Source organism: Plectrocnemia conspersa, unplaced genomic scaffold (genome assembly GCF_051122295.1).
Source record: "Plectrocnemia conspersa isolate PC_06_02 unplaced genomic scaffold, ASM5112229v1 ptg000006l, whole genome shotgun sequence".
Taxonomy (NCBI): domain Eukaryota; kingdom Metazoa; phylum Arthropoda; class Insecta; order Trichoptera; family Polycentropodidae; genus Plectrocnemia; species Plectrocnemia conspersa.
This window is the reverse complement of record NW_028277170.1, coordinates 24,530,727-24,557,313: the sequence shown is the minus strand read 5'-3', so window position 1 is coordinate 24,557,313 and position 26,587 is coordinate 24,530,727. Positions and strand designations below refer to the sequence as shown.

At 31.8% G+C, this 26,587-nt stretch overlaps 3 protein-coding genes across 8 annotated transcripts in view; 1 reads left to right on the top strand and 2 right to left on the bottom strand.

Moving 5' to 3' along the window:
• Nucleotides 1-4,055, bottom strand: part of LOC148234597 (uncharacterized) — a 37,370-nt gene extending 33,315 nt beyond the window's left edge. For all 4 annotated transcript variants that reach the window (XM_088188350.1, XM_088188354.1, XM_088188355.1 and 1 more), the window contains exons 1-2: nt 3,893-4,055; nt 1,485-1,595 (exon numbers count right to left, since the gene is read on the bottom strand). The gene's annotated coding sequence lies outside the window, so the exon portion shown is untranslated. The remainder of the gene's footprint in view (nt 1-1,484; nt 1,596-3,892) is intronic.
• Nucleotides 979-6,533, top strand: Burs (Cuticle-tanning hormone bursicon). The gene is made up of 4 exons (XM_088188363.1): nt 979-1,124; nt 1,192-1,304; nt 1,493-1,618; nt 6,172-6,533. Exons 1-4 carry the CDS (start codon nt 1,022-1,024, stop codon nt 6,307-6,309), a joined length of 480 nt encoding a protein of 159 aa, XP_088044489.1. The 5' UTR covers nt 979-1,021; the 3' UTR covers nt 6,310-6,533.
• On the bottom strand, nt 6,462-26,546 carry SCAP (SREBP cleavage activating protein). Of its 3 annotated transcripts, none has more exons than XR_015810174.1 (22): nt 26,368-26,546; nt 22,923-23,091; nt 22,679-22,845; nt 22,489-22,620; nt 20,721-20,829; nt 20,409-20,595; nt 20,190-20,335; nt 17,735-19,054; nt 17,440-17,651; nt 15,949-16,217; nt 15,723-15,883; nt 14,353-14,435; nt 14,204-14,265; nt 11,931-12,006; nt 11,120-11,202; nt 10,711-11,032; nt 9,176-9,335; nt 8,940-9,095; nt 8,609-8,872; nt 8,368-8,513; nt 7,980-8,103; nt 6,462-7,909 (listed from the first exon to the last, which is right to left on the bottom strand). XR_015810174.1 is itself a non-coding variant. In XM_088188348.1 (22 exons), exons 2-22 carry the CDS (start codon nt 23,039-23,041, stop codon nt 7,767-7,769), a joined length of 4,461 nt encoding a protein of 1,486 aa, XP_088044474.1. In that variant the 5' UTR covers nt 23,042-23,091; nt 26,368-26,546; the 3' UTR covers nt 6,462-7,766. The 3 variants fall into 3 exon arrangements, 2 of the variants coding, with proteins under 2 accessions (XP_088044474.1, XP_088044475.1); XM_088188348.1 differs by having other exon boundaries at nt 11,911-12,006; XM_088188349.1 differs by lacking the exon at nt 11,931-12,006.
• Between the last annotated feature and the right edge of the window lie 41 nt (nt 26,547-26,587).

The window sequence follows — 26,587 nt, the reverse complement described above, 5'->3', positions numbered from 1 at the left end:
GAATGGTTCTGCTATTCGAAAATTTATTAAAAAACAAGAATTCTAGGGGGTGCAAGGGAGTGGTCAGAGCCTATGGCGTATGTTCTAGAAGACCGCAGAATAAAGGATATCATAAAAAAATACCGATTCAAAACTGTTGCTGAAATACAAACTGAATTGCAATCTACTTCAAACTCGAATATTTCGAGACGGACAGTGAATAGACGTTTGGTTGAAGCTGGATTTAAAACGCGAAACCCAGAAGAAGAAAAAAACTATTTCCTGAGAAAATGAAAAAGAATCGCCTTGAACGGGCAAAAGCTCATCGCCATTGAACCGTCGAAGATTGGAGAAGAGTGGCTTTCTCCGACGAGTCCAAATTTAATCTGTTTAGAGCAGATGATAAGCGACTGTGCATCGTAGAAAGGCAATCATAAAACAACAATTAAGAAAAAAAATTAAGTCGAGCTGAAAAAACATATCATGGAAGTGTGGAAAAAGAAGATCGATCTTAGAATAATTGAAAATCTATATTTATCGATGCCAGGCAGAATACAAGAATTTATTGAAAATAAAGATAAAATTACGTCAAACTAATTTTGTTAATATTATTATATTATATACTAAAAAAAAATAATTTAAAAAAAATGTTATTTCTCTCCTAAACAAATACCTTACAGCTTATAAAAATTTATATTTGATTCTATCAGCAAAGATGACGTCAAAACCGACAATTATTGGTAAAGTATTAAAAGTTAATATATGGGATATAGGCAATCAAATGGTTAACGAATATCGCTTAGACCCTAATAATGCACAAAATTAAATTAGACATCCGTTTACTATTTTTAAATGATTAGTAGAGTATGTGAATGGTTTTCATGTTAATTATCTGAAGAGTCTCACAAATATGTAATAATTTTCCCAGTCTTCCCCTTCGCACCGCAGGGATGAAGGAACCATTTAAAAGCAAATCTCATTCGAGAGAACGGCAGTCACACATCAGACGCCGCAGCAACAACAGAACAACCCGAGAGTCAAAATGACAAAGTCGTCTCAAAACAGTTCATACTTGAGCATACTGATTATAACTTTGATTACTGGCAGTTGCAATTTCAAAGTGGTTAAACCGACACTGGTTGCCTGTAAATTAATGAAGATATTGTACGCTGTTTATTCATTATTGTGCATTTAAAATGTGACCGATTGCAGCCGGCGAAGAGTGCCAGGTGACTCCCGTTCTGCACGTGCTGCAATACCCGGGATGCGTACCAAAGACTATACCCTCGTTCGCATGTGTCGGCCGGTGTGCCAGTTATCTACAGGTACTCTCATATTTATATAGTAACATAGGTTTTTATTATTTTAAAACAAACTATTAAAAAAAAATCTATATACCTTTACAAATCCCATTCCCACGTCACTTTCAGTTCACCAGCAAGGGCAAAAAATCTTCATTATAATGGTAAATGGATAAATCGATTTTTAATAATTATTTTACTTACCCAATTAGGTTTCTGGCAGCAAAATATGGCAGATGGAGCGCTCTTGCATGTGTTGCCAAGAGTCCGGCGAACGAGAAGCCAGTGTATCGCTGTTTTGTCCCAAAGCAAAACCTGGTGAAAGAAAATTCAGGAAGGTAAATATATATTCCGACATATAAACTATTGATTATATGTTTATTTAACATTGTTGAATACGATTTCGTAAATCGTCAATGAGGGAAATTAAGAAGATTACCTTAAAATTAGGTTGCCAAAAAAACAATTGGCTAGATGTTTTAGTATGTAGATAAACGTTTTAATATTTGGTATACCAACATTAACTGTGAGGTGCAAGATTTAAGAATTTAGCAGCAAGGCCCCTATGAAGCCAAACATATTGCTATTTGTATTGTTTATTTAGTACATATGGATTTTTATGTTATGGGGTATTTATTTTAAAGTCCCAGTGTAAAATCGAGTTGCAAACAACAATGGAAAATTTGGCACAAATCTTGGTGAAATATTTTGTTAGGGATAAGGTTTTATTACGTATGCATGTGTTAATTATGTATCCAAAAAGTTTGGAGAAGTCATTGGTTTATAATATTTAGTTTGTTTTAACAACTTGTTTATAAATGCATATTTCAATGAAAACTCATTATCTCAATTATTATCATTTTAATTAGATTTAGTTATTAACGAATAGAGCGATTATATAATTTATTATGCTATTTAGTCATAAAAACCACACTGTAAATATTTAAAAGGGATTTGGAAAACGCCTACGGATAATTTTCAATCTTAATTTAAAAGATCCTAAAGTTTAAATACAAGTTCATTAATTCTCTAGTTTCATAAATCAGTAACATAATGAAAATATCTGCAACCAAATTGTTTATTATTATTTATACCTTTGAATAGTTTATTATAGAAAAAAATCAATTGATTCAACCAAACATCTTGATAATGATAATTTGCATGTCGGGAGAAAAAATGATTCTGACCACCTGACAAAATAATTCTTATCATTTAATATAAATTTTGATTTAATATTTATTCTGGCCATTTAATATAATTCTGACCTATGTAATATAAATTACGAGCCTTTTTCAATTATTGAAGATTTGCATCGTAAAAACATATTCCAGAGTGAATTGCCACAGAATTTAAACTGTTTAAATTATTATTTGCTAGAATTTGTGAATGAGCTAATTTACATTGATAAAAATTACTCAATGCTATTTCAAAGTAGAACGAATCGGTGTAGTTAATTTCCTTTTGATATACAGCGTACTTTAGTATGCAATAAAAACTATTTTCTCTACAAAATTAATGAAAAACGCGATTTTACCACGTATTTAGTTAGCAATTTTTCGATAAAAAGCTTTTCTTCTACCTTTTCTTTAGATGCCTCAAGAGCCACTAAGGTGGGGTTACATCTATATGTGGTTGAGGCACTGCATTAAAATAAATTCGGGCTCGAAGTCCATTTAATATATATTTTTATTATATTATATTAATATTTTTTCTATTTAAATTTTAAGGTGCAAATAAACGGTTCTTAATCCACACAATTCTTTGTATATAGACGTTAGTTATAACTCAAAATTCATCAGTGACTCATTGTCCACTTGGTATTTTAAAATTTTTCCGAGATTTTATGAAATAACACCTTTATACAAAAAGCTTACAGTATCCCTTACTTCAAAAAAGATGTGTAAATTTGCATATTGCTTTATTATGAAATTTATAACAAATTTTCGTATCTATTTTGGTATGAAAGGCGAAGATATATATATATAAAATAAATGGCATGGACCACACCCTTGTGATCTGCCCGAATATTTCTCTCGAGACTCTTTCAATAGTATCTATGCATTTCAAAAGACCTGTATTAGTGTCCGTATATATCATCAGCACCCAATTCAACCAGGAGGTAAAAGAGAATGAACGGCATTGAACGGAACGATCGAGTACTGGCACAGGAAGCTCCAAGGAATCGTTATCACCGATTGGGTTATCACACTTCCCACTGTACTGCTAGTACTGTCGATGGCATTTAAGGCAAACTTTGAAACAGTTTCACAACTGGAACTAATTTGAAAAAAATATCGATGTTTGGATAGGAGTGTAACAATAATTTAAAAACACGATTGTACACAAAAACATCGATTAACATAATTACGGGTCGCCATTTTGAATTCATTTTATGTATGAGAATTCGATTTGAAAAATATAAAAGATGGCGCCACACTTCAAAATGGAGGACATGAATAGCAAGTTAAAAATTACATAATTTTGAAGTTGTGGCGATTTTGATTGCGTTTTCATTCATTGCATAGTAAAAGTGCGACTGACGCTCGATCCGCCATTGAACCTGCGCGAGAACGTCAGTTAGAGAAGCCGCGTGTAAACATTGAGACAATTACCTCTGCGCCGTGACGATGGTGATGATTGGCCCAAGCGACGTGGCATTAAATCCAACAAAAGATAACACTTGAAGCTAGAAAACACGACCGACAGAACGCTAACGCCAGCAGACCGATGCAGTGCGCAGACAGCACGTGCCGTTCGAGAATCCACGACAGTTCTGCCAACTCTGCGAATAGAACGCCAATAATTCGGCACAACTATTTTTCCTTTGTGCTCTGATTTATTAAACACTGAATTATTTTTAAACTATAATTAGGTTACTCCAATTTAATAAATAAAAATATTCACAAGTTAATTCAATTTTTAATACATATTTTAAAATAAACATATGAATTTATAGTTTAAATAATAGTAGTATTATTCATATTTTTCTTACATAATATCTTAATTTTCTTTAATAATTTAATTTTCATCAAAATATTCTTAATACACAAAATAATGAATTAAAACGTTGACGGGAAAAAAATGTTACGTGACAACAACTAAAACACGTTAAAAAATTACTATTTTATTTTTATGGCTATATATTGGTTTTACTTTAGCTACAAGCTACATGCTTTTGTTAATGAGCTTTTCTTCTAAACATTTTAGAAAATAGCCTCCTTCTTTGATCTAATACATTTGAGGGAAAAAGGATTATGTAATTTGAAGCATGAAATATTGTTTTTATTTCTAAACAGACGTTATACTGTATGTCTTACTGTGCTTTATCAGCATGTTGGTTAATTATAGCCAATAGCCATATTGCTTCGCCATATGATTCGCCTTTGGTTATTAAAAGTGATGAAAAAACTGAATGGAACACTAATTAAATTTGTCATACGAGAAACTGTTTCTGCTAATTTGTTTGAACTTGAAAATTACTCTGCTAATTTTCTGTTTTTCTTGGCGTTTCATCGTCTGTATCGGTGGAATTTTTAGAACAAGATGACGTAAAATCAAGTCTCAATGGAGTACCAAAAAAGGTGACATCTTTCAAGTACAATGTGCAACCTTTAAATGAATGTGAAGGCGGGAAGTTGTGCCTCCCAATGTTTTAAGTACCTTGTTACAGCTAAAACATTCGGCTGAGAGATTGTCCGTAGTTTTCAAGAAATATCAAATCAAATATGTAAAGTTATTCACCATCAGTTTCCGAACCTTTTTAAAAAAACACAAATTTTAGGATATCTATAGATTTTTTTTATTAATCGAAAAAATTATGTATATCATTAATTATGAAAAATGATGCCCGTCTCTGGAGCATTTGCATTAGCCGATCTTTTCGATGACTTTTTCGTACATTTGGGGGGGTATCTCAGCTATAAATTGGTGGTTCTTGGTTTTTAGATTCTCAAACGTTTCGGGTTTATCGGCGTAGATACGATTCTTAACGAAATAGCTAAAAAAACCAACGGCGGTAAGTCACATGATATTGGCGGCCAAGTTGACATCACCAAGACGTGAACTAATAATAATAACGTGTGAACGTTTCGTGCAAAATATCCTACGTTGCACCCGACGTGTGACAAGATGCGCCATTTTGTTGAAACCACGTGTTTTTCACAGCAATATCTTCAATTTCGTACCAAAAATAATTAGTTATCATGCTCATATAGTGCTCATTAGTCTGATTTTCGCTGCTTTCAAAAAAAGTAAAGCCCAATGACGCCGCCTGACCATAATGCAAACCAGTTACTTTTTGGGCATGTAATGGTCTCTAGTGAATTACATGAGGATTTTACTCGCCTCATATGTGGAAATTTTGCTTATTAATGCATCTCCATAGACCTAATATGCGTAAATTCTTTGTTGTCCGTGGTCTCTATACTTCGGCTATGACCGGTGGTTAAGTGATCCATTTCGTAAATGTGTTGTTGAAAACTAACAATTTGAACACGCGTGATTATTGACAGCTGTCTGATTTACAGTGCTCCCAATATAGGAAACTTCAATTGGATCAATATATCATATATAATATAATATATGCAAGTGAATGGTGTACGAGGCACCATCGGCTGTTCTCTTCCCGGCGAGGTCTACCAAAAGAATATGCTGCCTTCCGCCACTGTCACGTCAATGTTAAAAGGTCACCTCGGACAAAGGACAACATTTTTGAGGAGGGCGTCTAGTCACATTATTTATAATTTACCATTCCTTCAGCTATATGAAAATTTTGATCTGCTCAATGTTAATTGTAGTTGGCGAATCTTAACTGATTACCATGGCCTCATTCTTTAGTATATTTAGAGAAACCCATTCTAATATTTATTCAATATTGTATATTAAATTTTAGGTATCTACAAAAGCACCGTTGGAGTGTATGTGCCGACCATGCGCTGGTGTCGAGGAGAATGCAGTAATTCCCCAGGAGATAGCAGGATACGCAGATGAAGGTCCGTTATCTCATCACTTTAGGAAGACTCCCCAATGAAGAGAATAGAAAATTGCCACATATAATTTGGATATGGAATATAATTCTTCGTTGAACAATACCTTATACGGAGTAACAATAGTTCTTAATCATGTGTAAAATAATATATTTTGTAACGATGAAGTATGTTTAATGAAAATAAAACACAAGTATAAATGTGAAAGCTTAGTTGTATACATATTACAAAAATACAAATAAAATAATCCTTGCTTGTATCACTCAAACGATGGTTTATAAAGATTTTTTGACTAATAATGGATTCGAATTACAGTCAAATGACAAGTTCAGCTATAAAACATCATTGAAAGCGTAAATAATAAATAAACTTTAAAAATTACATATACTTTTTGGTTTTAAGTCATAACAGTCTGTTATTGTTTAAACTCGTCGTTCGATAACAATACAACTTTTTAACTAACAAAGGTGAATTGAACATTAACACTTAATAGTATGTAATATACACACATATATAAATAGATACATTTTATAACATAAATCACCTAAACGAGAATAAATAAATACTGATGGACTATATTTGGATAGCGGAGAATTGCATGATCGTTTTCTAGATTAAGTACGTGCATCGTAAATGTTGATTGTGTAACAATCGTTTTCCAATCGTTGCTTACACACAAGAATATTTTGTAACAATTATTAATTATCAATTAAGCACTTATAAAATATCGATAACATTTCCAATCTGTGATTTTATTAAGATAGCGTTTGTACATAGTTTAAAGTTAACGATTTGCAAAGAATTTTATGAAAAAAGGCTATAGATTATTTGGACCTTTGCCGTCGTTGTTTCGTAAATTTGTGAATATAAATATACTTTGGAAACACAAAGATAATTTCAATTTAAAGATCTATAAACAATTACACTATGTAATTTATCGAGCATAATTTTTTTGAACCTTTGTTGCCATTTAGTTTACTTATCTTAAAGAAAAATAAGATCTGTCTTTTTAAAAAAGTCTTAACGTGTAAATATTTCAGATTTACTCTTTTTCCATTGCTGTTTGCAATCTTTGAACGATGACTAAAGTCAACTCGTAAAATAACTGATTTATACAAAAAATATTAGTGTCATTTCATGGATTTTGCTACAATAGACAATTAAGTTAGGTTCTTTATACTATTAGGATAATTTAAATCTAGGATACGAAAATTTCTCAAAAAGATGAAAATGTATAAAAAAAACTTTTATACCAATGTATTATTTATAAAAATTCTTAAGTCACACGAAATTGAACATTTTACTATAATACTGACAATTCAAAATAGAATTATATTAACATTTAACTAGAGGTGCGTGTTTACTTATTTAATAACGTGCTTATCGTTGGAAATGCTATCTGTATTGAAAAATATATTATACTATATTCGTACAAAATTAAAACATGTAAACTTCTGTGTAGGCACTTTGAGACAATTATTAAAAAACGTTTATGTTTCGATCAATCGTTCTTCCTGCTGAATTGCTCATCGATCTGCGACACGATCGGGAAGCGGACGATTCGCAACTCGCTAGCATAGTCGCAGACAATGGCATCTCTCAATGGCAGTATTTTCCTGACGAAAACGCAACCATCGACGGGACCTGCAACGTTTTAAAAATTAAATATTAATAGACAATATATATTTGTATTGCATCAATCTACTCAGCGTACCTAGTATGACTTTTCGTATTGCTTCGCCAGTGCTGGCATCCCAGACGGTCAAACCGCCACGGCCACCTGTTATAACTAAAGAATGGGTGAGAGATAGCATACCAAAGTTTCCAGCGCCTTGACCCTATAAAAAAATATAAGTTACATTAGAAAACAAAACAAAAACAGTAACATACTACAAAAAACAAAAAAAATCAGATGAGTGAGGCACTCGCCCCGGGTGAACAATCAAAAGAGCACCGAATTGGTAGTCAGTGAATTAAAAAAAATTATGAAAAAAAAGACATTTGCAAAAATAGTCAGTAATATTTTTTTGCAAGCATATTAATTTTTTAAATTAGTTGGATTCTAAAGAAAAATTGTAAAAACCATAAAAACAACCACTTACTATATTCATTGAATTCAAGAGGTGACCCCTGAAGCGATCCCAAATGCATAATTTTTCATCAGCTCCCATCGATATCACATATGACTCTGAATAAACCAATTCAGAGATTGGACCATCGTGCGCCTGTATGCTATACATACATGTACCTATACATAAAGGTCGTTATTTATATTTTGTAATAAAATGATAATCATCTCAATATATAAAAAATATTTGATAGTAACGTTAGCTACACTCGTACCAGTCATTAAATCCCACACGCAGAGTAGACCATCCTCGGAACCGCTTCCGCTCACCGTTGGGCAAAAGCGATCAATAAACAAGCACGTGATTGGTCCACAGTGTCCATGAAGGGTGTACAGAGCGGTCAGATCGTACGAGGAGAACACTTTGAGAGTGTGGTCTTGACTGCCGGTTAAGATTTTACCGCCGTCGTATTCCAAACCGGTGATAGGTTGCTGATGAGCTTTGGTCACGGCTAGTCTTCGACAGTGTAACCTTTCACCTGAGCATAATATATAAAATAAGTTTCGGATTTTTAATTAAATAATACAATATGTCGAGAGTCATACCTTCGTTTCCTACGTAAGTCATGGAAAAGAGGTTTTTATCTTCGTGTTGATTGAATCTGTTCAAACTCAACGCTTCCTCACAACTGAAACTGTACTTGTGAGGCATTGATTCATCGCGGGTCGTAATTGAACCGGCTGAACCGGTGCGAATATGTGCTAGACAATTTGATAAGACGTTCATATTATAATATTATATAAAACTAAAATTCATTATAAAACTTCAAGCCGACACTCACTTCTCTTATAAGAATTCTGCGTCGTCGTCGAAGTCTCCACCAGCAGCAGATCCAAGTATCCGCTGAGTCTCGCGACGATCAGATGCAGACCGCAGCTCGACATTCCCTCCATGAACTTGACGAAGCTAACGCTAGCTCCGATTTTATCATCATAAATACCCTGTTAATTTTAAATACAATCTTTTAAATTCGTAATTATTAATAACATATAATATAAATAAGAAGACAAAAACACAAAAACACATTCAGGAAAGAACGTTTAATTATAGTTATACAGTAGACCCCCCAATAACACTATTTCGGTGCCTGTTACTTAATGTGTGAGCGAGCCAAAGAGAACATACGAATCAGGCACGTGTGATATAAATATAATTTAACTGATAGACGCTAGTGAAATTATATGCTCCTCTAAAATCTCGACGAAGCAAAATTAATCAGCTGCGAAACGACCATTAGCTATTCAAACTCAATTTGAAGTATTCTATACACTGCCCAATTCGCGCATTCGACAGATGATTTGCCTAATTCATAAATTAGGCAACTTTTGCCCATTTCATGAATTAGGCAATTTTTTGCCCAGTTCATGAATTAGGCAATTTTTTGCTCAGTTCATGAATCAGGCAATTTTTTGCCTAATTAATGAAATGTATTCTGGGTAGCACAAGGGTGAGTCAAATTAAAACCTTAAAAATGCGATTAAAAAATAACCACCGTCCTGTACATTGGCAGCAGTGTTACATAATTTTAAGAGCAGTAGCTTAAAATGGCAGCTGCACTTGCAACATTTTTAATGGCAATAGGTGTATTAAAGTGTGCGTGTGTATATAAGTTATTTCATATAAAGGTCTTCATGACACATTGGGTAAATCTGCCATAATAATCTGATTTCTATAAATTACTAAAGAATGGTTGTTTTTTGATCAGTAAACAAGTGAATTCCACAAAAATATAATAAATAGGTAAAAAACAAGGTTTTCATTTGACTCACTACTATATATTTTATAAAGATAAACTTTTTAAGAGTCGTTTTGGGGTTTTGAAAAAATCTCGTTGAAATTTCAGAATGTAACTTGAATTGCTTGAATATTTTGACTCGCTTGAAAACTTCTATGTTAAATAAAATAATTTTATAATATTTTTATGGTAACAAAATGTGGCACACAACGAAATTACAATAGCGAGGCAAGATAAGGGATGACTCATCAGGACAAATTCCGACAAATCATTTAAATTTTAAAGATTATGAAAGTAATTAATGATTATTTAAATAATTAAATAATATTTTAGAGGTAATTAATTGTTTTTTTGCGTTAATTGTTTAAATAAATTATTATCGGTAAAAACTAAGAAAAAAATTGCAAATATGTTCGAATACTTCATCCAATAAAGTCAAATTTTAGCACGCTATTTAATAACCACAAGCAAAGCAATGGAAATATTGTCAACATCCGTAGCAAATTAAATAAAAAATGTAAAGAATGCTTCAAATTCAATTAATCTGTGATTTTGCTTTTAAGTTTCTCAAATGTCAGAACCTTTAACTTTCCCGTCGAGGCCTCCCAAAACTCGAGTCGCCCGTCAGAGCAGCCGAGCACAATGAAGTCATCGGTGTAGTCCATGCACCACACAGACGGCAAACCATTAGAATCACTAATAACGTTAAAAATATCACTGTCACTGTCAATTTTATCTAAGTTTCTCAAGCTGGCGTTTTTAACGGGAGTGGCCGACTCGCCGCTGAGGTCGTACGAGCTGCTAAACGGATGGTTGTGATCGCTATGTTGCAGGTAGTCTTTAGAATGGACGTTCTCCTGATCGGAATGATTGTGATCCTTTTTTATAAATAAGGCGTTTTCCCTGAAACAATGTTTATCCTTGAATTATTACACTGTGAATCTAAACGTGATAATGGTATCAATAAAGGCTTACAGTTTGTTGACTTACCTTATATTTATGTCATCAATTGGAAGGAAAGGTGGCAATATGTTGTACGATGACGATTCAGATGGTTTGGTCACGATCGTTGGCTGTAAAGAATCATTAAACATTTAATGTTATTATTTATATATATATATATATATAAATATTTATATGTATGTTCTTCCGGTTCTCGCGAGCCGGTTATTAATAAATTGAGAGTTCATAGAATCGGTTGATAAATTTTTAGATTTGTTAATAATATTCAACTCATATTGACTAATGTCCTTTCGACTAGTGTGTGGTTTTAGCAGTGATACAACAGCTTACGTAGTCATGGTTAAGTATGGGTATTGAATATATTCTACAAGGAATTTTGAATTAGATATTGATTAAATAAATTCAGGCCTAATAATTAAAAAAAAAATATATATAATTATATCGAATCGCATCTTGTCATTAAAATTAAAAATCTATTTCATTTATAACGTAAAAAAAATTATCATAAATCTCAGATCATTCAAAAATCAAACGTCATTTTGTTTTAAATTACATCTTACATGATTTGAATAGTAAAAAAATGAAATAGTTTCAACACAAGTTCACACAATCATTTTATATTAATTTTTGTTGTTGAAACCGAGTAACAAAAGTTGAATCTCGAGCATTTCTAATTTCAATTAAAAGTTTTCTAATTACTAATAAATATTATTAAATGTGGATATTTTTGCCAAAATTATGGGAAAATAAAGAAATTTAGTTGTTCCTCAATTTAAAAAAAGCTATGATAAAATTTGCAATTCTGCAATTATTCATACAAATTCAAATCTCACACTACCGAGTTCATCTTCTTCAGCGGACTCTAACAAAGTGGAGGAAAATAACCGTTCTGTTGAGGATGATTTATCATCAAACTGGAATGAAAAACAAGTACAATTCTTTACAGAACAATATAAACTGCAAAATATGATGTAAAAATTGTTCACGCAGCAACCATTTAATAATCAAAAGCAAAAAGCATATACATACGTTTCAAAAGAATGGATATTATGTCTTGTCTTGTAATAAAAAATATATTAAGCAAGCTTCTCTTTGCAAAAAAAATAAAAGAACATTCCAAATCAATTGCACACTTGAACATTTAAGATATTATTATCCAACATAATAAAACAACTTCTTCCATCAACAGTCAGATTATTAAATGATAAAGAAATTAAATTCACAGTAAATATATTCAACACGGTTTATAGCCTACTCTGATATAGAAGCAGTTTTAGAATAACAGAAAAAAAAATAGTGTTGATATTCGAAATTGTTTGCATTTCAGATATACTACCAATAAAATTGCCAAATACATTGCAAAGCAAATTAAAACAACTATATTTAAAGACATTATTGAGCAAAATGCAAAAATTTGTGTTATAATTGACGAGCTTTAACACTTTTTTAAAAAGTAGTTTAGTGATTTTTGTGCGCAGTACAATCCGAAACTGAATCGATTTTGATTTTTTAGATTAAAAAAAATCATGTTAACAACAGTGAAAAATATTTTAAAGACGTTGATAGACTAATCGAATACTGAAAATTTCACAGCATTCTATTCAGATGGTGATCGGCAATGTTAAGTAGGAAATTTGGAGTAGCCATAAAATTAGTCTAAATGTATCCTAATATTATTGTATAGCATTGTTCGAATCACGGGTTGCAATTGGCACTAGATGATTCAATAAAAGAAATATCAGATGGTTCCACAAGTCTGCGTTTTTTAAGATGCTGGTGTAATTACATATTACAATTATTCTCCACATGTTAATATTTTTTTTATATCTGATACGAAAAATAATGTATTTTTGTGAGCAATAAATTATTTAATGTTTTTTTGTAATTCTTTTTTTCCACCTAAAAACTATTGCAGAGATCTAAATAGATACTACTCGTCTGGAGCAATGTCTGAAGAATACGGTGGGTGAGAAAGGAGTAAAATTACCCTTCTTTAATTTATAAGGGAAGGTCTTTTTATGGTCAACCAACGAAACATAAAATATCTTACACTGCACACACTTTTACTTATGCCACTACTTGTTTTGTCACTACCCGAATTAGTTCATCAGAACTTGAATGAATCATCTCAACGAGACTGATCATTAATTACTTCTCGGAAGTCAAAAATTCACGTCAAAAGCAATACAATAATGACAGCACGATTTTATTGCTTTTGACGTGGATTTTTGACTTATTGGTCAATACTCGATTTATATGTTCCTCATTTAATTTCTAATACTATTATATAAGTCATAGTATGAACACTAAATTACTGCGACGGCTATAGCACGATTTTATTTCTTTTGACGTGGATTTTTGACTTAGACAGAAGGAATAATTTTTTTGCGCTCTCCTATTGGTCAAAATTCGGTTTAGATATGCCTAATTCGATTCTCACATTGAAAATTGTCACCTTCCATATGAACTGATGATAAGCTTTTGTATCGTTAATTTCGGACCTACTAAGATAGCAGCCCTAATATCCTCACTAACAACCCGCCCTTACATGGATATTCAATGTTAAAATTCCCAGAACGAAATTTTTGTATCGTTAATTTCGTACCTACTAAGATAGCAGCCCTAATATCCTCACTAACAACCCGCCCTTATGTAGATATTCAATGTTAAAATTCCCAGAACGAAATTTTTAGAATCACATTCTAAATTTAATGGCATCATTACCTGTTGCATTACATATGTTTTTAACTGTAATAGTCACATTATGACCGAGTTGAAACTCATGAAGCATAATATAACTTAACTGAGATAATTTTATCTCCACTGCATAGCATAGCATCATTGCTACGACTACTGTTAACAAACACCAAAAGAATACTAAAATTATTATTAATTTACAAAAATTTATACATTTTTACAAATGTAAAAACAATCACAGACTTATGGAACAATTTGATAAAAGAGATCAAAATTTTAAAATAATTTTTAGATAAAATATACTCAAATCAATTATATTTCAGTATCATTTGAGTATAAGGATTCATTAATTTTGCACTATATTAATTAATATTGTTAAGAATTATTTGCATTTGATTATATAAATTATAATACCTTTTCCTTAATATCAGAATTGTGCATAATAGGCCATTCATTACTGCTTGAAAGAGAAGAATCTGAAAATTAAAACAAGTAAAAATAAAGCATTATTTTTTAAATAAAATTTTCTGTAGTCTTGTTTGAGAATAGACAAATTATTAAACCTGAATTTTCTGAGGATTGTTCGTTCTTTGGTGCTTCTTGGTACAGCATATGCTCATGCATACTGTTCTGAAGACTGAAAAACCTGTGAAGAATATAATTATTTATTTATTACAAACCTAACAATCACGAATCAATGCGGCATGATGACCTTTACATAAAATAGTTCAAATATTTCATTCACATATGTATGCTCACATTCAAAATGCACACCCACTACAGCAAACGTGCACAAAATTATAGCCGATGCACACCTAAAATTAAATAAATTATGCCAACTCCTCCTAGCTATCGCCGAAAACATCTTTGTGTCTGGAAAACTCGTTGAGAAACTAGATGGTTCGTGTAAAGGGGCAGACAGCGCATGCGGAACCTTGGGATAGGCGAGACCCAAATATCTATATACACTTATTAATAACCCAAGACGGAAAATTTAAATAGTCTTACATCATACATCCTCTGAAACGCTCGCTCGATATATTTTTATTAATGATTATGCATATCCAGAGATTCAAAATACTTGATGGCCTGAATCCAATGATTCACTGACTCCTAGTCGTTTTATGACATTCTATGTTAAATTTACCTTTTAACGATGGGTCGGTATTTTTTTCCGAATTCAATTTTTACAAATGTTTACGATTTAAAAGTAGTAACCGCATATGCCCAATATTGTCTAACGAAACTATGCCCTTGCTTGAATTCAGAAGGATTATTGTGAGAACATATTTACGATTACCATTAAAAATTCGATTCGAAAAATGCAGGAAGACCTTTACACCTTTGTAATCGTGTTCCTAAAAAAGTAAGAAGTTATCCCAATGGATGTTACATAGAAAGAACGATTGTGTGAAAAAAAATGCAAGAAAACAATGGCCAGAGTGTAATGTAGGACTGAATGTTGATTGTATGAAAGAATGGCATAGATAAATTGTACTGTTAAATATATTTTTATTTTACACACCATATGCCTTGATTTATAAAAAGCTATTTTTAAAGCGGTAGTGTTTTATTTGTTAAAATATTTTACCAAGCCTATTTTTTAGTAAAAAAATCTGGCAGGTAATGGGTTAACACATTAAAAAATAATGTAATTTAAGCTTGTAAAAATATATGAACGTAATAAACATTTAAATTTTTATCGAGAAATGGCAATATATACGTTTATAATTATTTTATTAGCATGAAAAACTGTCACCTTTTGTCAAAACAACAACAACCTAGATTTTAGTGTGAAGAATAATGTCAAACAAGTTTATGGGACATTCGCAAGAATTTGGACTAGTTCGAGCGGCGCCGAAAGAACAACTACTACACATACGAACTCGTCATCTGAACTCTCATGCATTTCGACACTTGGACTAATACATACACATGTCTATCGATGTTCGTGATAAGATCGCCGTTTGAAGAGTTCCATACTTTCAGTTGTCCCTGAAGACAACAGCTCACAATACTTTCCCCGTTTGTGGCCAGGCATTCGATGTCGCTCACGTGCCCGTGAACGACGGTAGGCACAGCTTCCATTATGAACTATTTTATTAAAAATGTAAGTGATTTAATCAATGTGAAATAAAACAATCAACCGTTGTACGTACTTGCAAAGCTGGTTTCTTCAGCTGCTTCTCGCTGTCTAATTTAGTCCAGCTGGTACGCCATTCAGCATAGTTCTTTGTACAAACGCATCTGTATACGACGACCATCGTGTAGGCAATGACCAAGACACTTATGGAGCACAGTATAGCCAGAAAGAGGAATTCCATAGGAGAAGTTGGATAGTAAGGAACGTCACTGGACGATTGCGGCATGCCCCAGTTGGGTTGCAGTTGAATATGCGGCAAATAGAATCCATCCTCAATCTCAAAATCTGTGAAAAATAAAGATTATTTAATATATTCTCATTTTGTTCTTCGAATGAGTCTCATAATTAAAGAGCAGTACATCTATTTTCAGGGACCAAATTCTAGGGGCCCTCGTTTAGAATCTTCGTCAAAAGCAATAAAATCAGTAGTAGAAACGCTCGGATATCTAGCGTTCATATTAAGACTTTTTATAACAATATTACGACCTACAATAAATGAGAATCGAATAAAGCATATCTAAAAATTGATAGAAACTATATAAAAAGTATGGTACGAAGATATTTCAGAACAATAATTAAAAACCTTGGTCGAATCAATGCCTCGAAGAATTGATACAATATTATGAAATAACGGAGGACCAACTAAATATTAAATTTTGCTTTATTTGTAGCTTGAATAATTATAAATATAACGTAAGTTTCAGTTTTTGTATTCAAAAACTAGTTATACAAAAGAAAAAAAATTTCATTGCACTACAAAATTTTCGCAAATATCACTGATTTGAAAAAACTTAAATAATTTGTTTATTTCAAAATGTGTAGACGCTTTTGTAAGTTTAATTACTTAAAAATATCACAAACACAATTTTAATACATAATAAATAAATAAAAGAAAATATAAAACATCGTAATACAAAAAATGTAGATTTTTAAGGTGGACACCTATCATTGACCGCTACTGTATATCTACCGGGGAACATGTATTTGGACTTCACTAGTGACAATATAACTTTACTGAAAAATACATATTCACTGTAACATTAATACATTGCATGTAAATAAATAATAAGTATGTAAATATATATACTACTACATATGGACAAGTTAAAATCATATAATTTTACTAGCACCTGCCAAATAAATTATATTTTCACAGGTAAAAATATATATCTACTGGTGAAAATGTATTTTGATATGATTTCACTGAAATGGCATATTTAAAAAAATATATTTCGAAAATAAAGTGTTAATATATTTGCATTGTTAAAATATAAAAAGTAGTAAAAAAAACCAATAAAAAATATTGTCTGATACAAATCAAATCAAAAACCTGTCAATTTGAAGGGTGCCGTAAATCTAGTGCTAATTAAATGACATGAATTTTTCTGTCCTAACTCAAGGGGGGGGGGGGAAGAAAATGCCCTACCTAAACATCCATAAATATAAAGAGAAGTAGGCAAAAAGGTAAGAATTACCCATTAAATTTTGATTAAAAAATAGTATTAACCTATCAGATCGATCGGATCTAAAGCGGTGACGAGAGTGTGCCATCTGGACGGCGGCGTTATATCGTCTTTCTCAGCGAAGTTGTGGATGGAAGCAGCTTTTTCTGGAGTCACTCTATGTTTCACCATCACGGGCGGTAAAACAGCGACGTAACGGCCAGATAGTGATATATTATATTGAGCCAGAATCGAAGACCAATGAAACTCGGATAACCTATTATAAGAGATAACGTTATTTAAATCAAATCGTAATATATAAAAATATAATTTTTACATATATATTTGCATAAAACAAACCTTAACCACGGTTGGAGATAGGGCAAGTTCTTTGGCGAAATAAAGCGTAAGCTTTTATTCAATATCTCCGAATTGAATTCCAAGTTTTCAATATCTGTCTTGTTAAGCTGAACGCCTTGATTGATTGACGAAGCGTTTTTCGGCATATCCAGTATATCGACGGAGATCAGAGGATCATTTTTTTCGAGTTGATTTTCAACATCGGATATTGATGAATTAGTAACGTTAAAATCCTCTGTTACACTAATCGGTTCTTTGATATCGTTTATTGCTTGTTCGGCGACATCGTCTTTCTTGATAATACTGGCCAAGTCGAAGATATTTTCAATGATTCCCGAGTTGTAAACGATCATCGAAATCCAAACGACCATCCAAACCATGAAGGCTCTCTGGAAGAATCTGGTTCTAGCCCATATTTTAACCAGCATTATCCGCTTCGGTGTCTTTTTATTGCTGGAGTTGTTGCTTGCTTTAAATTCGCCGTGATTTAAATTCGCTATGACGTACGTATGACCGGGAAAACCTAAGCCTAACCCGTTCAACTTTGGATGCGATTTTGATCGCATCATTCTGGACGTCTGATAGAAGGCATCGTTGCCGGTAGATTTTGGCATATCTGAGAAGTCTTGAACAAAGAATCGTCCTTGATTCGATCCGATTCTTTGATTCAGTTGAAATTCTTCAGTTTTTTCTCTTAGTTCCTCTTTACGCTTGATGTCGATACCGAGCACAGTAGTAAAAAACAGCATTTGAATGAAGAAGTCACAAATCAGACCAACAATCATGAATATGCAAATATGCTGCACCACCGGAATGAACGTGAACAAGCAAATGGTCAAGATTGTGATTTCGATTAGTAAATTTTTGGTTATGGACCAACCCTCTTTGCTCAAGCCCTGAGCCAATCGTATCTTAACATCCAATTTAAAATCTATGGACATGACGCTCTTAGTTAACACGAAAACATTTTCAACGCCGACCAATATGACCAAATACGGATAAATCTCTTTGCCTTGGAAAGTCATCGTGAGACCAAAGAAGAAGCAGAATCCGATCGTCATTATTAAACTAGCTGCTACAGAAGCCACGACCGAAATGGATAAACCTAATTTTGATCTCACAAATTCCAATTTCCTTATGGAGAAGTACACGTAGACGAACAATCCGATGAAAGCGACACACAAATTTATACATTCGCTGTAATTAAATTCTCCTGGGTAATAAATAAGAGTTATGGACTGATTCGACTGGTGGTTTTTATCCAGTTTTTGATGGAGTGGATAGACGATTGCCAGTTTTTCTTTTAACGATTCGACGTATCTGTAAATATATACATAAATCAAATATTATAAAAAGAACGTATCAAACGGCGAGTGTAAAACAGTAGTAAGACTAGATTTGAAAAATTGGTTTTAAAAAAAAAATGAGCTCATAATATATTAGTAATAATAAATTTAACTCTTTAAATGCCAGCGACTTTTTAGTGAGTCATCTGTTATTTCTCTTAACGGGTCAGTATCTCTTTCTAAAAATAAATATAAAAGATTTACTAATTAGACGAAGCTAGTACAATAAGCTTTAATAATTAAAAAAATAATTTGCAAATAATTCGTTAATCGTTTTAAAAAATGAGTTTGTAAAAAAAAGAATCAACAAATGACGCACCGGTGAGTCGCTAGCGTTTAAGTGGTTAATGTAAACATACAAATAAATCTAAAAAAAAGTATGATATTGTATTTAACTATGGTTTTACACTCACTGTGCGATATGATAAACTGAGTCTATAAGAAAATTTAACGCCCGTAATTCACCGCCAGCAGTTAATTTCTAGCAGTTTACCGCATAAACAATTTATAGCCTAAAATTGATCGCTATCATATTTTATAGTCAAGCAATACACATAATTTATATAAATTTATTTGTCAATTTAAATTTAAAATAAGGTTTTTCTATTGCTTGCATATTTTACAGTATTCTAGACTCTAGGAGCAATGAGAGATGAGAACGTTGATTAACGGTACAGCAAGTCTAATAAATTACATTTTAAAATCAAAACGTATTTCAAGAGGTTTAAATTATATGCTGTTCTAAAATGTATATGAAATTCAATTTGAGTTACGAAACGAGCATTTTCTGTTAAAACCCAAACCTAACCTAAACGAATTCATCTAATGGAAGTTCAAAAACTATAATTATTTTTAGAACTTTTATTAAATTGGGTTTGGTTTTGAACACAACTGTTACAGTGAAGTTATATTTTCATTAGTATGAATACAATTTTACTAATATCGGTGAATCTGTATTTATTCATTGCGCAGATGATAAAAATAACATCTTTAATTTTAAACGAACAATAAATTTACATAGATTATTGCCTAGCGATGAATTGGCACAGTGGTAAATTGCTGGCGGTGAATTGCGGACGATAAATTTTTTGGACCTCTGATAAACTTACTGATCGTTCAATTCTTGAAAGAATAAAGTAACCGCAAATTGTAAAGCTCGCGGTCGAGCCCTAAAAGGATATCTTTTTATTCCAGTGTCTTTTAAATGCATTCCAAACAACATTTCCGCCATAGATACTTTGCCTTTTTGAATGTTCTGAAAGTAGATTCATATATTGAGTTTATAATTGCACATTTTTAACGAGTTACACCGCTAAAATTGTTCTAACCTGATGGTTAAAGACGGTGGACAAGATGTTGGTGTCTAATAGGAAGCGGTCGATATTCTGTTGCCAAAGATTAGCTGGAGACAATACCAAACAGCTATATTCGGGCAAAACAGGCGACACTTTATGGATGGCCACGTTCCTCTTGACGTTTTCGATGTGGAAACACAAATGACTTAGCGACGTACCCCTAAAAGAACAACATTACGGCACACGTTCACAAAAAATTATACTTTCATACATGAAATCGCAGCAGCAGAACACATTAAAACAATTTGAATCGCAATGCATAAGTGAAATAATAATGAAACTAACGATTCTGGTTGCTGGTGGTTCTGTATCGTCTCCAAGAGCTTAAAAACTTCTTGAAGTGGAGCTCGGAAAGCGTCGCTGAGCCGCAATTCTTCACGCCATGGCCAAACACCTATGAATTATTACATAATGTAATATTATACCAATCATTTTAGAAAAAAATATGATAAAGGCCCATCGGACAGATGTTTTTTTGCAAAAGTTTTAAAAATCTAGTACAAAAACTTATTTTTATGTTATTAATTTCAATATATGTTTACCAAGATGATATGGATCTTAATGTTTTTCAATTTCTATCATTTGGAAGGTCGGAATTAGTGATTATTATATAATAATAATTCCGAGCAACCATAACAGATTAGGGTTTCCTATATTTTCCTAATTTCACGGATGAATAGGTAGTACATATAATATATTGAAAATTCTCTAATAATGACCTACTCCAACAAATTGTATATAACAGAAACAATTTTTTGAACCAAATTTTAATAAGTAAAATATTTTGCATATTATCTTACATTTTGCAAAAATATATTATTTTAATGATGGCAAACCTTTCAGGCTCGGTGTGTCAAAATTTAAAAAAAACCTAGCCTAAGTTGGGCGCCGTGTCACATATAGAAATATATATAATTTTGTTTTGTAAAAAAGATATTTTTGATATATCTATAAAAAAAAAGCAAAAACAAATAATCCTTTACATTAGTGACTTTTTTGTTGCTGAATTGAATTGTCCAAGTGAGCTCTACTAAATTTATTTGTCGGTAATTTTTATTGGTTTTAATATTATTTAACGTCAAAATTTTTAGAGCGGGTGTATGGTCGACTTTTCATTTCTTATGGCGTGTCAGGTTAGGTGCGATAATAGCGCTCTGGTGGTGTTTTCTGTAACTAGACTAAATGTCATATGGTAAGGTGACCAGATTTTTAAAATATCAAAGGACATATTGAACATTTTTGTCGAGGAGGGCAAATTGCTGCGGGAGCTTAAGCAAGTCATTTCGAAAATTTTGTTCAAAGGCCATCTCAGACTTTTTTTGTGGAGGAATTGCTATAGGAACTTTTTGTTACAAGGATGATAAAGAAGGTCAAGAGGAGGACAATTCTCTTCGATTGTCCTCCTCTTTATTAGCTCCTGCAGCATCCTGGCAACAGTTACATGACCACAGCGGCGAATCGGATACATTGAAAATAAGCGCTCTATCGGGGTCTTACAACTGATCATTTCTTCTCGAAAGTTTTAGCTTACAAAATAACATTAACATCATTAAATATACGTTCGTTAACCGATAGAGATTAGTTAAAATTAATTTATTGCATTGTATATTGTGAAGCTATAGACCGGGCCCCAAGGACACTAATTAAGAGGTGGAGGCATTCACAAATAAAGCAACAGGTTTGTTCTTTTCATGAATTAGGCAAATGTTTGCCTGTTTCACGCAATAAGCAATTTCACCGTTTCGATGTAATGTATGCATGGGCTCTATTTCATTTTGTGCAGTTGGATATTGCAATGAAAAGGAACAAATGGACGTCCAAAAGCTTCCATAAATAATTTCACAAATCCAACATTTTCCCCATTTTATTATAGTAATACACCGTTGTTTGAGTGAAATTAAACAATGTAATAAAGTGTATTTTTTAACGATTTAGATTTTGATTATTCTTCAACACATTCAAATAAAATTCTAGAAGTAAGGGTTAAGTTGGAAATTATTCGCATATTTCTATCTATGCGTACTGACAGTTTATCGAATAAAAAGTTTATTACCTGTCTTCAATATGATTTGTTGTATGTAAACGAGGGGTTTTTCCTTTGCCCATATGTACGGCAGATCTGCGGCTTCTTTCATTAAAGTGCTCAAGCTGATGGTGTCGTTAGATTCTTCATTTTGTACGTGATCTACAAAATATTATTATTGTATCGATTCTAAAACGCAATTATATTATTGTATATTTACCTGGATGTAAATTCTCAACGGGCGCTCTATGTTCGTAGGCAGAAGTGTTATTATGCGTGTATAAAAACAATTGACTGTTAAGTTGCGTCTGGTAATCTTGCGGTTTGTAAGGCAAGTACATCTTCAAAGGTATGCTGCCCGGTAACGGGAGATTCAGTAGCGGATAGCTGAAATTTGAATAAATACAAATATAAAACTTAGTTGAAAAAAATACAAAACAATATTAATAAATTGTATTATTTACCAACAGAACAGGAAACATGATATAGCTATGCTTATGGCTATGAACGGATGAGACGAACATAACAACCCGTGAGTGTAGTAACATTGAGCAATCCGATCAGGCAAACTTGTCCCAGACATGATACTTTCCTCTCACATGGCGACTAAAATACACGTTTGTGACACAAACCCTGAAACATTTTTATAAAAAAATTAATATAATACATATAACGTTAGTGAAAAGTCAGCGGAGCTATATAAACCTATTCTATTATTTTCAAATAAAATTCGAGCAGATACACAAATGTGATAAGACGAGGCAATCGACAGGGATCACAAACATACAAATATAATAAATCTACACAAACAATTTTTAAAACTTAACAAATTAAATGATTTTTTTACAGGCTAATGTTGGTAATCCCTGCTCTTGATCATGCATGATTAACAGGTGTACACGTGGATGAACAGTCGATTTGTTCTAGGAGAATATATCTTTATCTGCTCGTTTTAAGTTTTTTACCGTAATTATTTCGGCAACTCGAGCATCAGTAGTTGTTAATTTATTTATTATTGAACGATTTCATTATCATTATTATTATTCAAAGTAGAACAAGGAAATATATAAGCGTAATGTAAAGCATTTATCGTCTCTCGATTGTCTTCAACTATCCTATACAGACAAGTAGCGGAAAATATATTTCCAGCTCCATCATTATCAGAAAATCACACATTATCATTAACAAGAAATACTTACAAATTATTTATTTTTAAAACATATAAAGAAACAGAAATGCACAAGCAATTCGTTTTATGGAACAAAGTATTTATTTTAATGCACATATCTCTCAAAATAGCACCCTTTTTATATCAATTCAATCTCTTAATATTTTTTATATAATGAATTATTTTTGTTATGTTTGTTTATTTTGTATTCTTTGATTTATTGGTATTATTTTATATAGAAGTAATTTACATTATTAAATCAAATTTAAAAATTGATTATATAAATACAATGTTTTTTATTCATTATTTCTTTAATTATATATGTGAATATATAACTACCTGTGGTACCACAAAACAGTGAAAAATCGACCACTACTTTGTTCTACTTTAGAGATGTACAGTTTGGCATTATATTTATAAATATTTTCACCATGAAGGCTGATGGTTAATTAGCTACTCAAAAACAATATATAAATGAGTGAAAAAAATTTCATATATTTTGCATGCTTTTCGTTCAAACGTTCCATTCTTCCTTTGACTTTCACAAAAGAACTGATTAAATCTCGAAATTAATACACAAATAGACTTAATACATACAGATTTTCCGATGACCTGACGTGGTTGTTTCGTTACTACTCGGAGAATCGTTAACAAATTCTTTTGTGTTTATAATTCGCATACTTAAAAGAGCGCTTAGTATGTTCTGACGTGCTGCGATAACCCTTTGGTTGCTATTGTGATTTTATATATTCGTCAGTTCTTGCTATACAATAATATAATTAAATTTATTTAAAAACTGTTTCATGACATTGTCATACTAACAGAGTTCACAAATTAATCTTTTCGAGCATCATGACATCAACAACAATCTTTGTTAGAACTTATTTTACATGATGACGAACAACGATATATCGTTTATTTAGCAGCCGCTGTTTCTCTTATTTATAAATGATATAAATAATTTTATTATTTGTTTGAAATATTCCAGTCTATTCGAGAGATTACTGATTTTTCAGCTTTACAATATGATTTGATTTCATTGCAGAGATCCACGTCAAAAGTGGAAACGCTCGGTTATATTAAGAGTTTTTATAACAATATTATAAATATGATAGTTATCCTTACCAATATTACTATGCACTTCTGATATAAGAGGTCTGATTAAAGTATATTTAAACCGAATTTTGGTCAATAAGAGAGCGGAAATAACAATTATCACTTCTCAGAAGGCAAAAATTCACGCCAAAAGCAAGTTTTTGAGAAATGATAATTGTTTTTTGCGTTCTGCTATTAGTCAAAATTTGATTTAGATGTACTTTATTCGATTCATACTTATTGTAAGTCGTAATATGAAAATCGAAAAGTAAGTAAGTCGTAATATGTAAGTCGAAAATCCCATTAAGTAATGGGATTTTCTTGATGACTTCTATAGAAGCCATCTACGGTGAAAGGGTTAACGAAATGGAAATATTAAAAAAAAACTGACCACTGACTGACCAACTTTTGACATCTATTTATCATAGAATTGTATGGAGGGTTTACGTTTTTTACAATTTACACTGAATGTCCGACACATATTATAACTTTGAAAAATTGAAAAAAAACTTTAGATATAAATTGACGTGTTTATTATATATTTTATGATGTAGTAGGATAAGCTTAGGTATAAAAACGGACGGATGTTGTATGGAAATTTTTTGAACGCGGCGATAGGGTTCAAGATAAAAAGTATAAGGAACTTTCATTTTTATATATTTGTGGAACATTTAAAGCATCAAATGCTGAATGTAAATGCGGATTTTGCTTGATGAATGTTATCAAATCTAAAGCACGTAATAAATTATAGATAAGACAATTTAATGAAAATTAAGTCATATATATTATTATAAAAACGGATTGATTTCGATCAAGTATTATGTGAAAATAAAAACTAATTTATTTGTTAAAAATATTTTTAATACACGGTTAAGTCTGTAATTATAGCAATATATGTTAGATTAACTCGTGTAAAAAACAGTTTGTTTTTAACATAAAACGTTTATGTAAATGTAAAATCTTGAATATTTTAATACTAATATTAACTAATGTTAAATTTTTATATGTATAAAAATAAACTTTTATAATCATATATTAAATCATTGTCTTTTTTATATATACAATATATAAAAAACATATTTTACAAATACGTTTAATATAAATAAAGTTAAGATTTAACCGCACATTCGGTGGTTTTGTCTGCTCAGCATTTTGATTTTCCACGCAGACAACCTTGTTTTAGAGGAAACATTGATGAATATGACAAAACAAGTTCATGCAGGAATTGTGCGTCTTCTGTTTTGGTATGTCCATTTTCAATGAAAATATAATTGTATATAAACATACGAAGAAATATTTCTTTTAATAAATTTGGCCACAGAAAAGTACCGAAAATATTAATATACAAACAAACAAAATACATATTGAGAGATCTCGTTTGTGTAATTGTATCACACTTTAAAATTCGCCTTTAGGGGAAGTAATCCAATAACTGAATGAAGTATCCACACATTTATATGTCACTGGGATAAGAGGCTTTCTAGTCGGACATTATTATAATATTTATCTATTACAAAATTGATTTTATACGCGTTACTCTGTTAATCATATATAAATAAATAAATAAATAAGTTTTAATAGCGACGAAAATAAGAACGTGCGAAATGTCAGTCCATAGTTGAATGAAAACAAACCAAAATTCTAACCTCAAAATCGTGACGGGCGGATATTTTAATAATTGGGTTTCGGCCTTTGCTTCCGGACGACGGATCCGCGTCTTGTCGTCGCAGATTTATATTTTCTTTTCGGGGACAGTTGCGTATTGTCCTTTTACGCAATGTGCGACTCAAGATTCAGGGCAACAGGCCAGCCGACCGTCCGCGTTAAGGTGACCATACCTGTTTTACATAAATTTAGGACTGTTAC

Bases quoted from the DNA above. Each gene is read 5' to 3' on its own strand.
- SCAP (XM_088188348.1), bottom strand. From the start codon at position 23,041: ATGTCTGGGACAAGTTTGCCTGATCGGATTGCTCAATGTTACTACACT. The intron at 22,621-22,678 runs GTAAATATACAA...AATATTTTGTAG, and splicing joins CGTTGAGAATTTACATCCAG to ATCACGTACAAAATGAAGAA. The intron at 8,104-8,367 runs GTAAGTGGTTGT...ATTTTTTTATAG, and splicing joins TCTTGAATTCAATGAATATA to GGTCAAGGCGCTGGAAACTT.
- Burs (XM_088188363.1), top strand. From the start codon at position 1,022: ATGACAAAGTCGTCTCAAAACAGTTCATACTTGAGCATACTGATTATA. The intron at 1,125-1,191 runs GTAAATTAATGA...GACCGATTGCAG, and splicing joins TAAACCGACACTGGTTGCCT to CCGGCGAAGAGTGCCAGGTG. The intron at 1,305-1,492 runs GTACTCTCATAT...TTACCCAATTAG, and splicing joins GGTGTGCCAGTTATCTACAG to GTTTCTGGCAGCAAAATATG.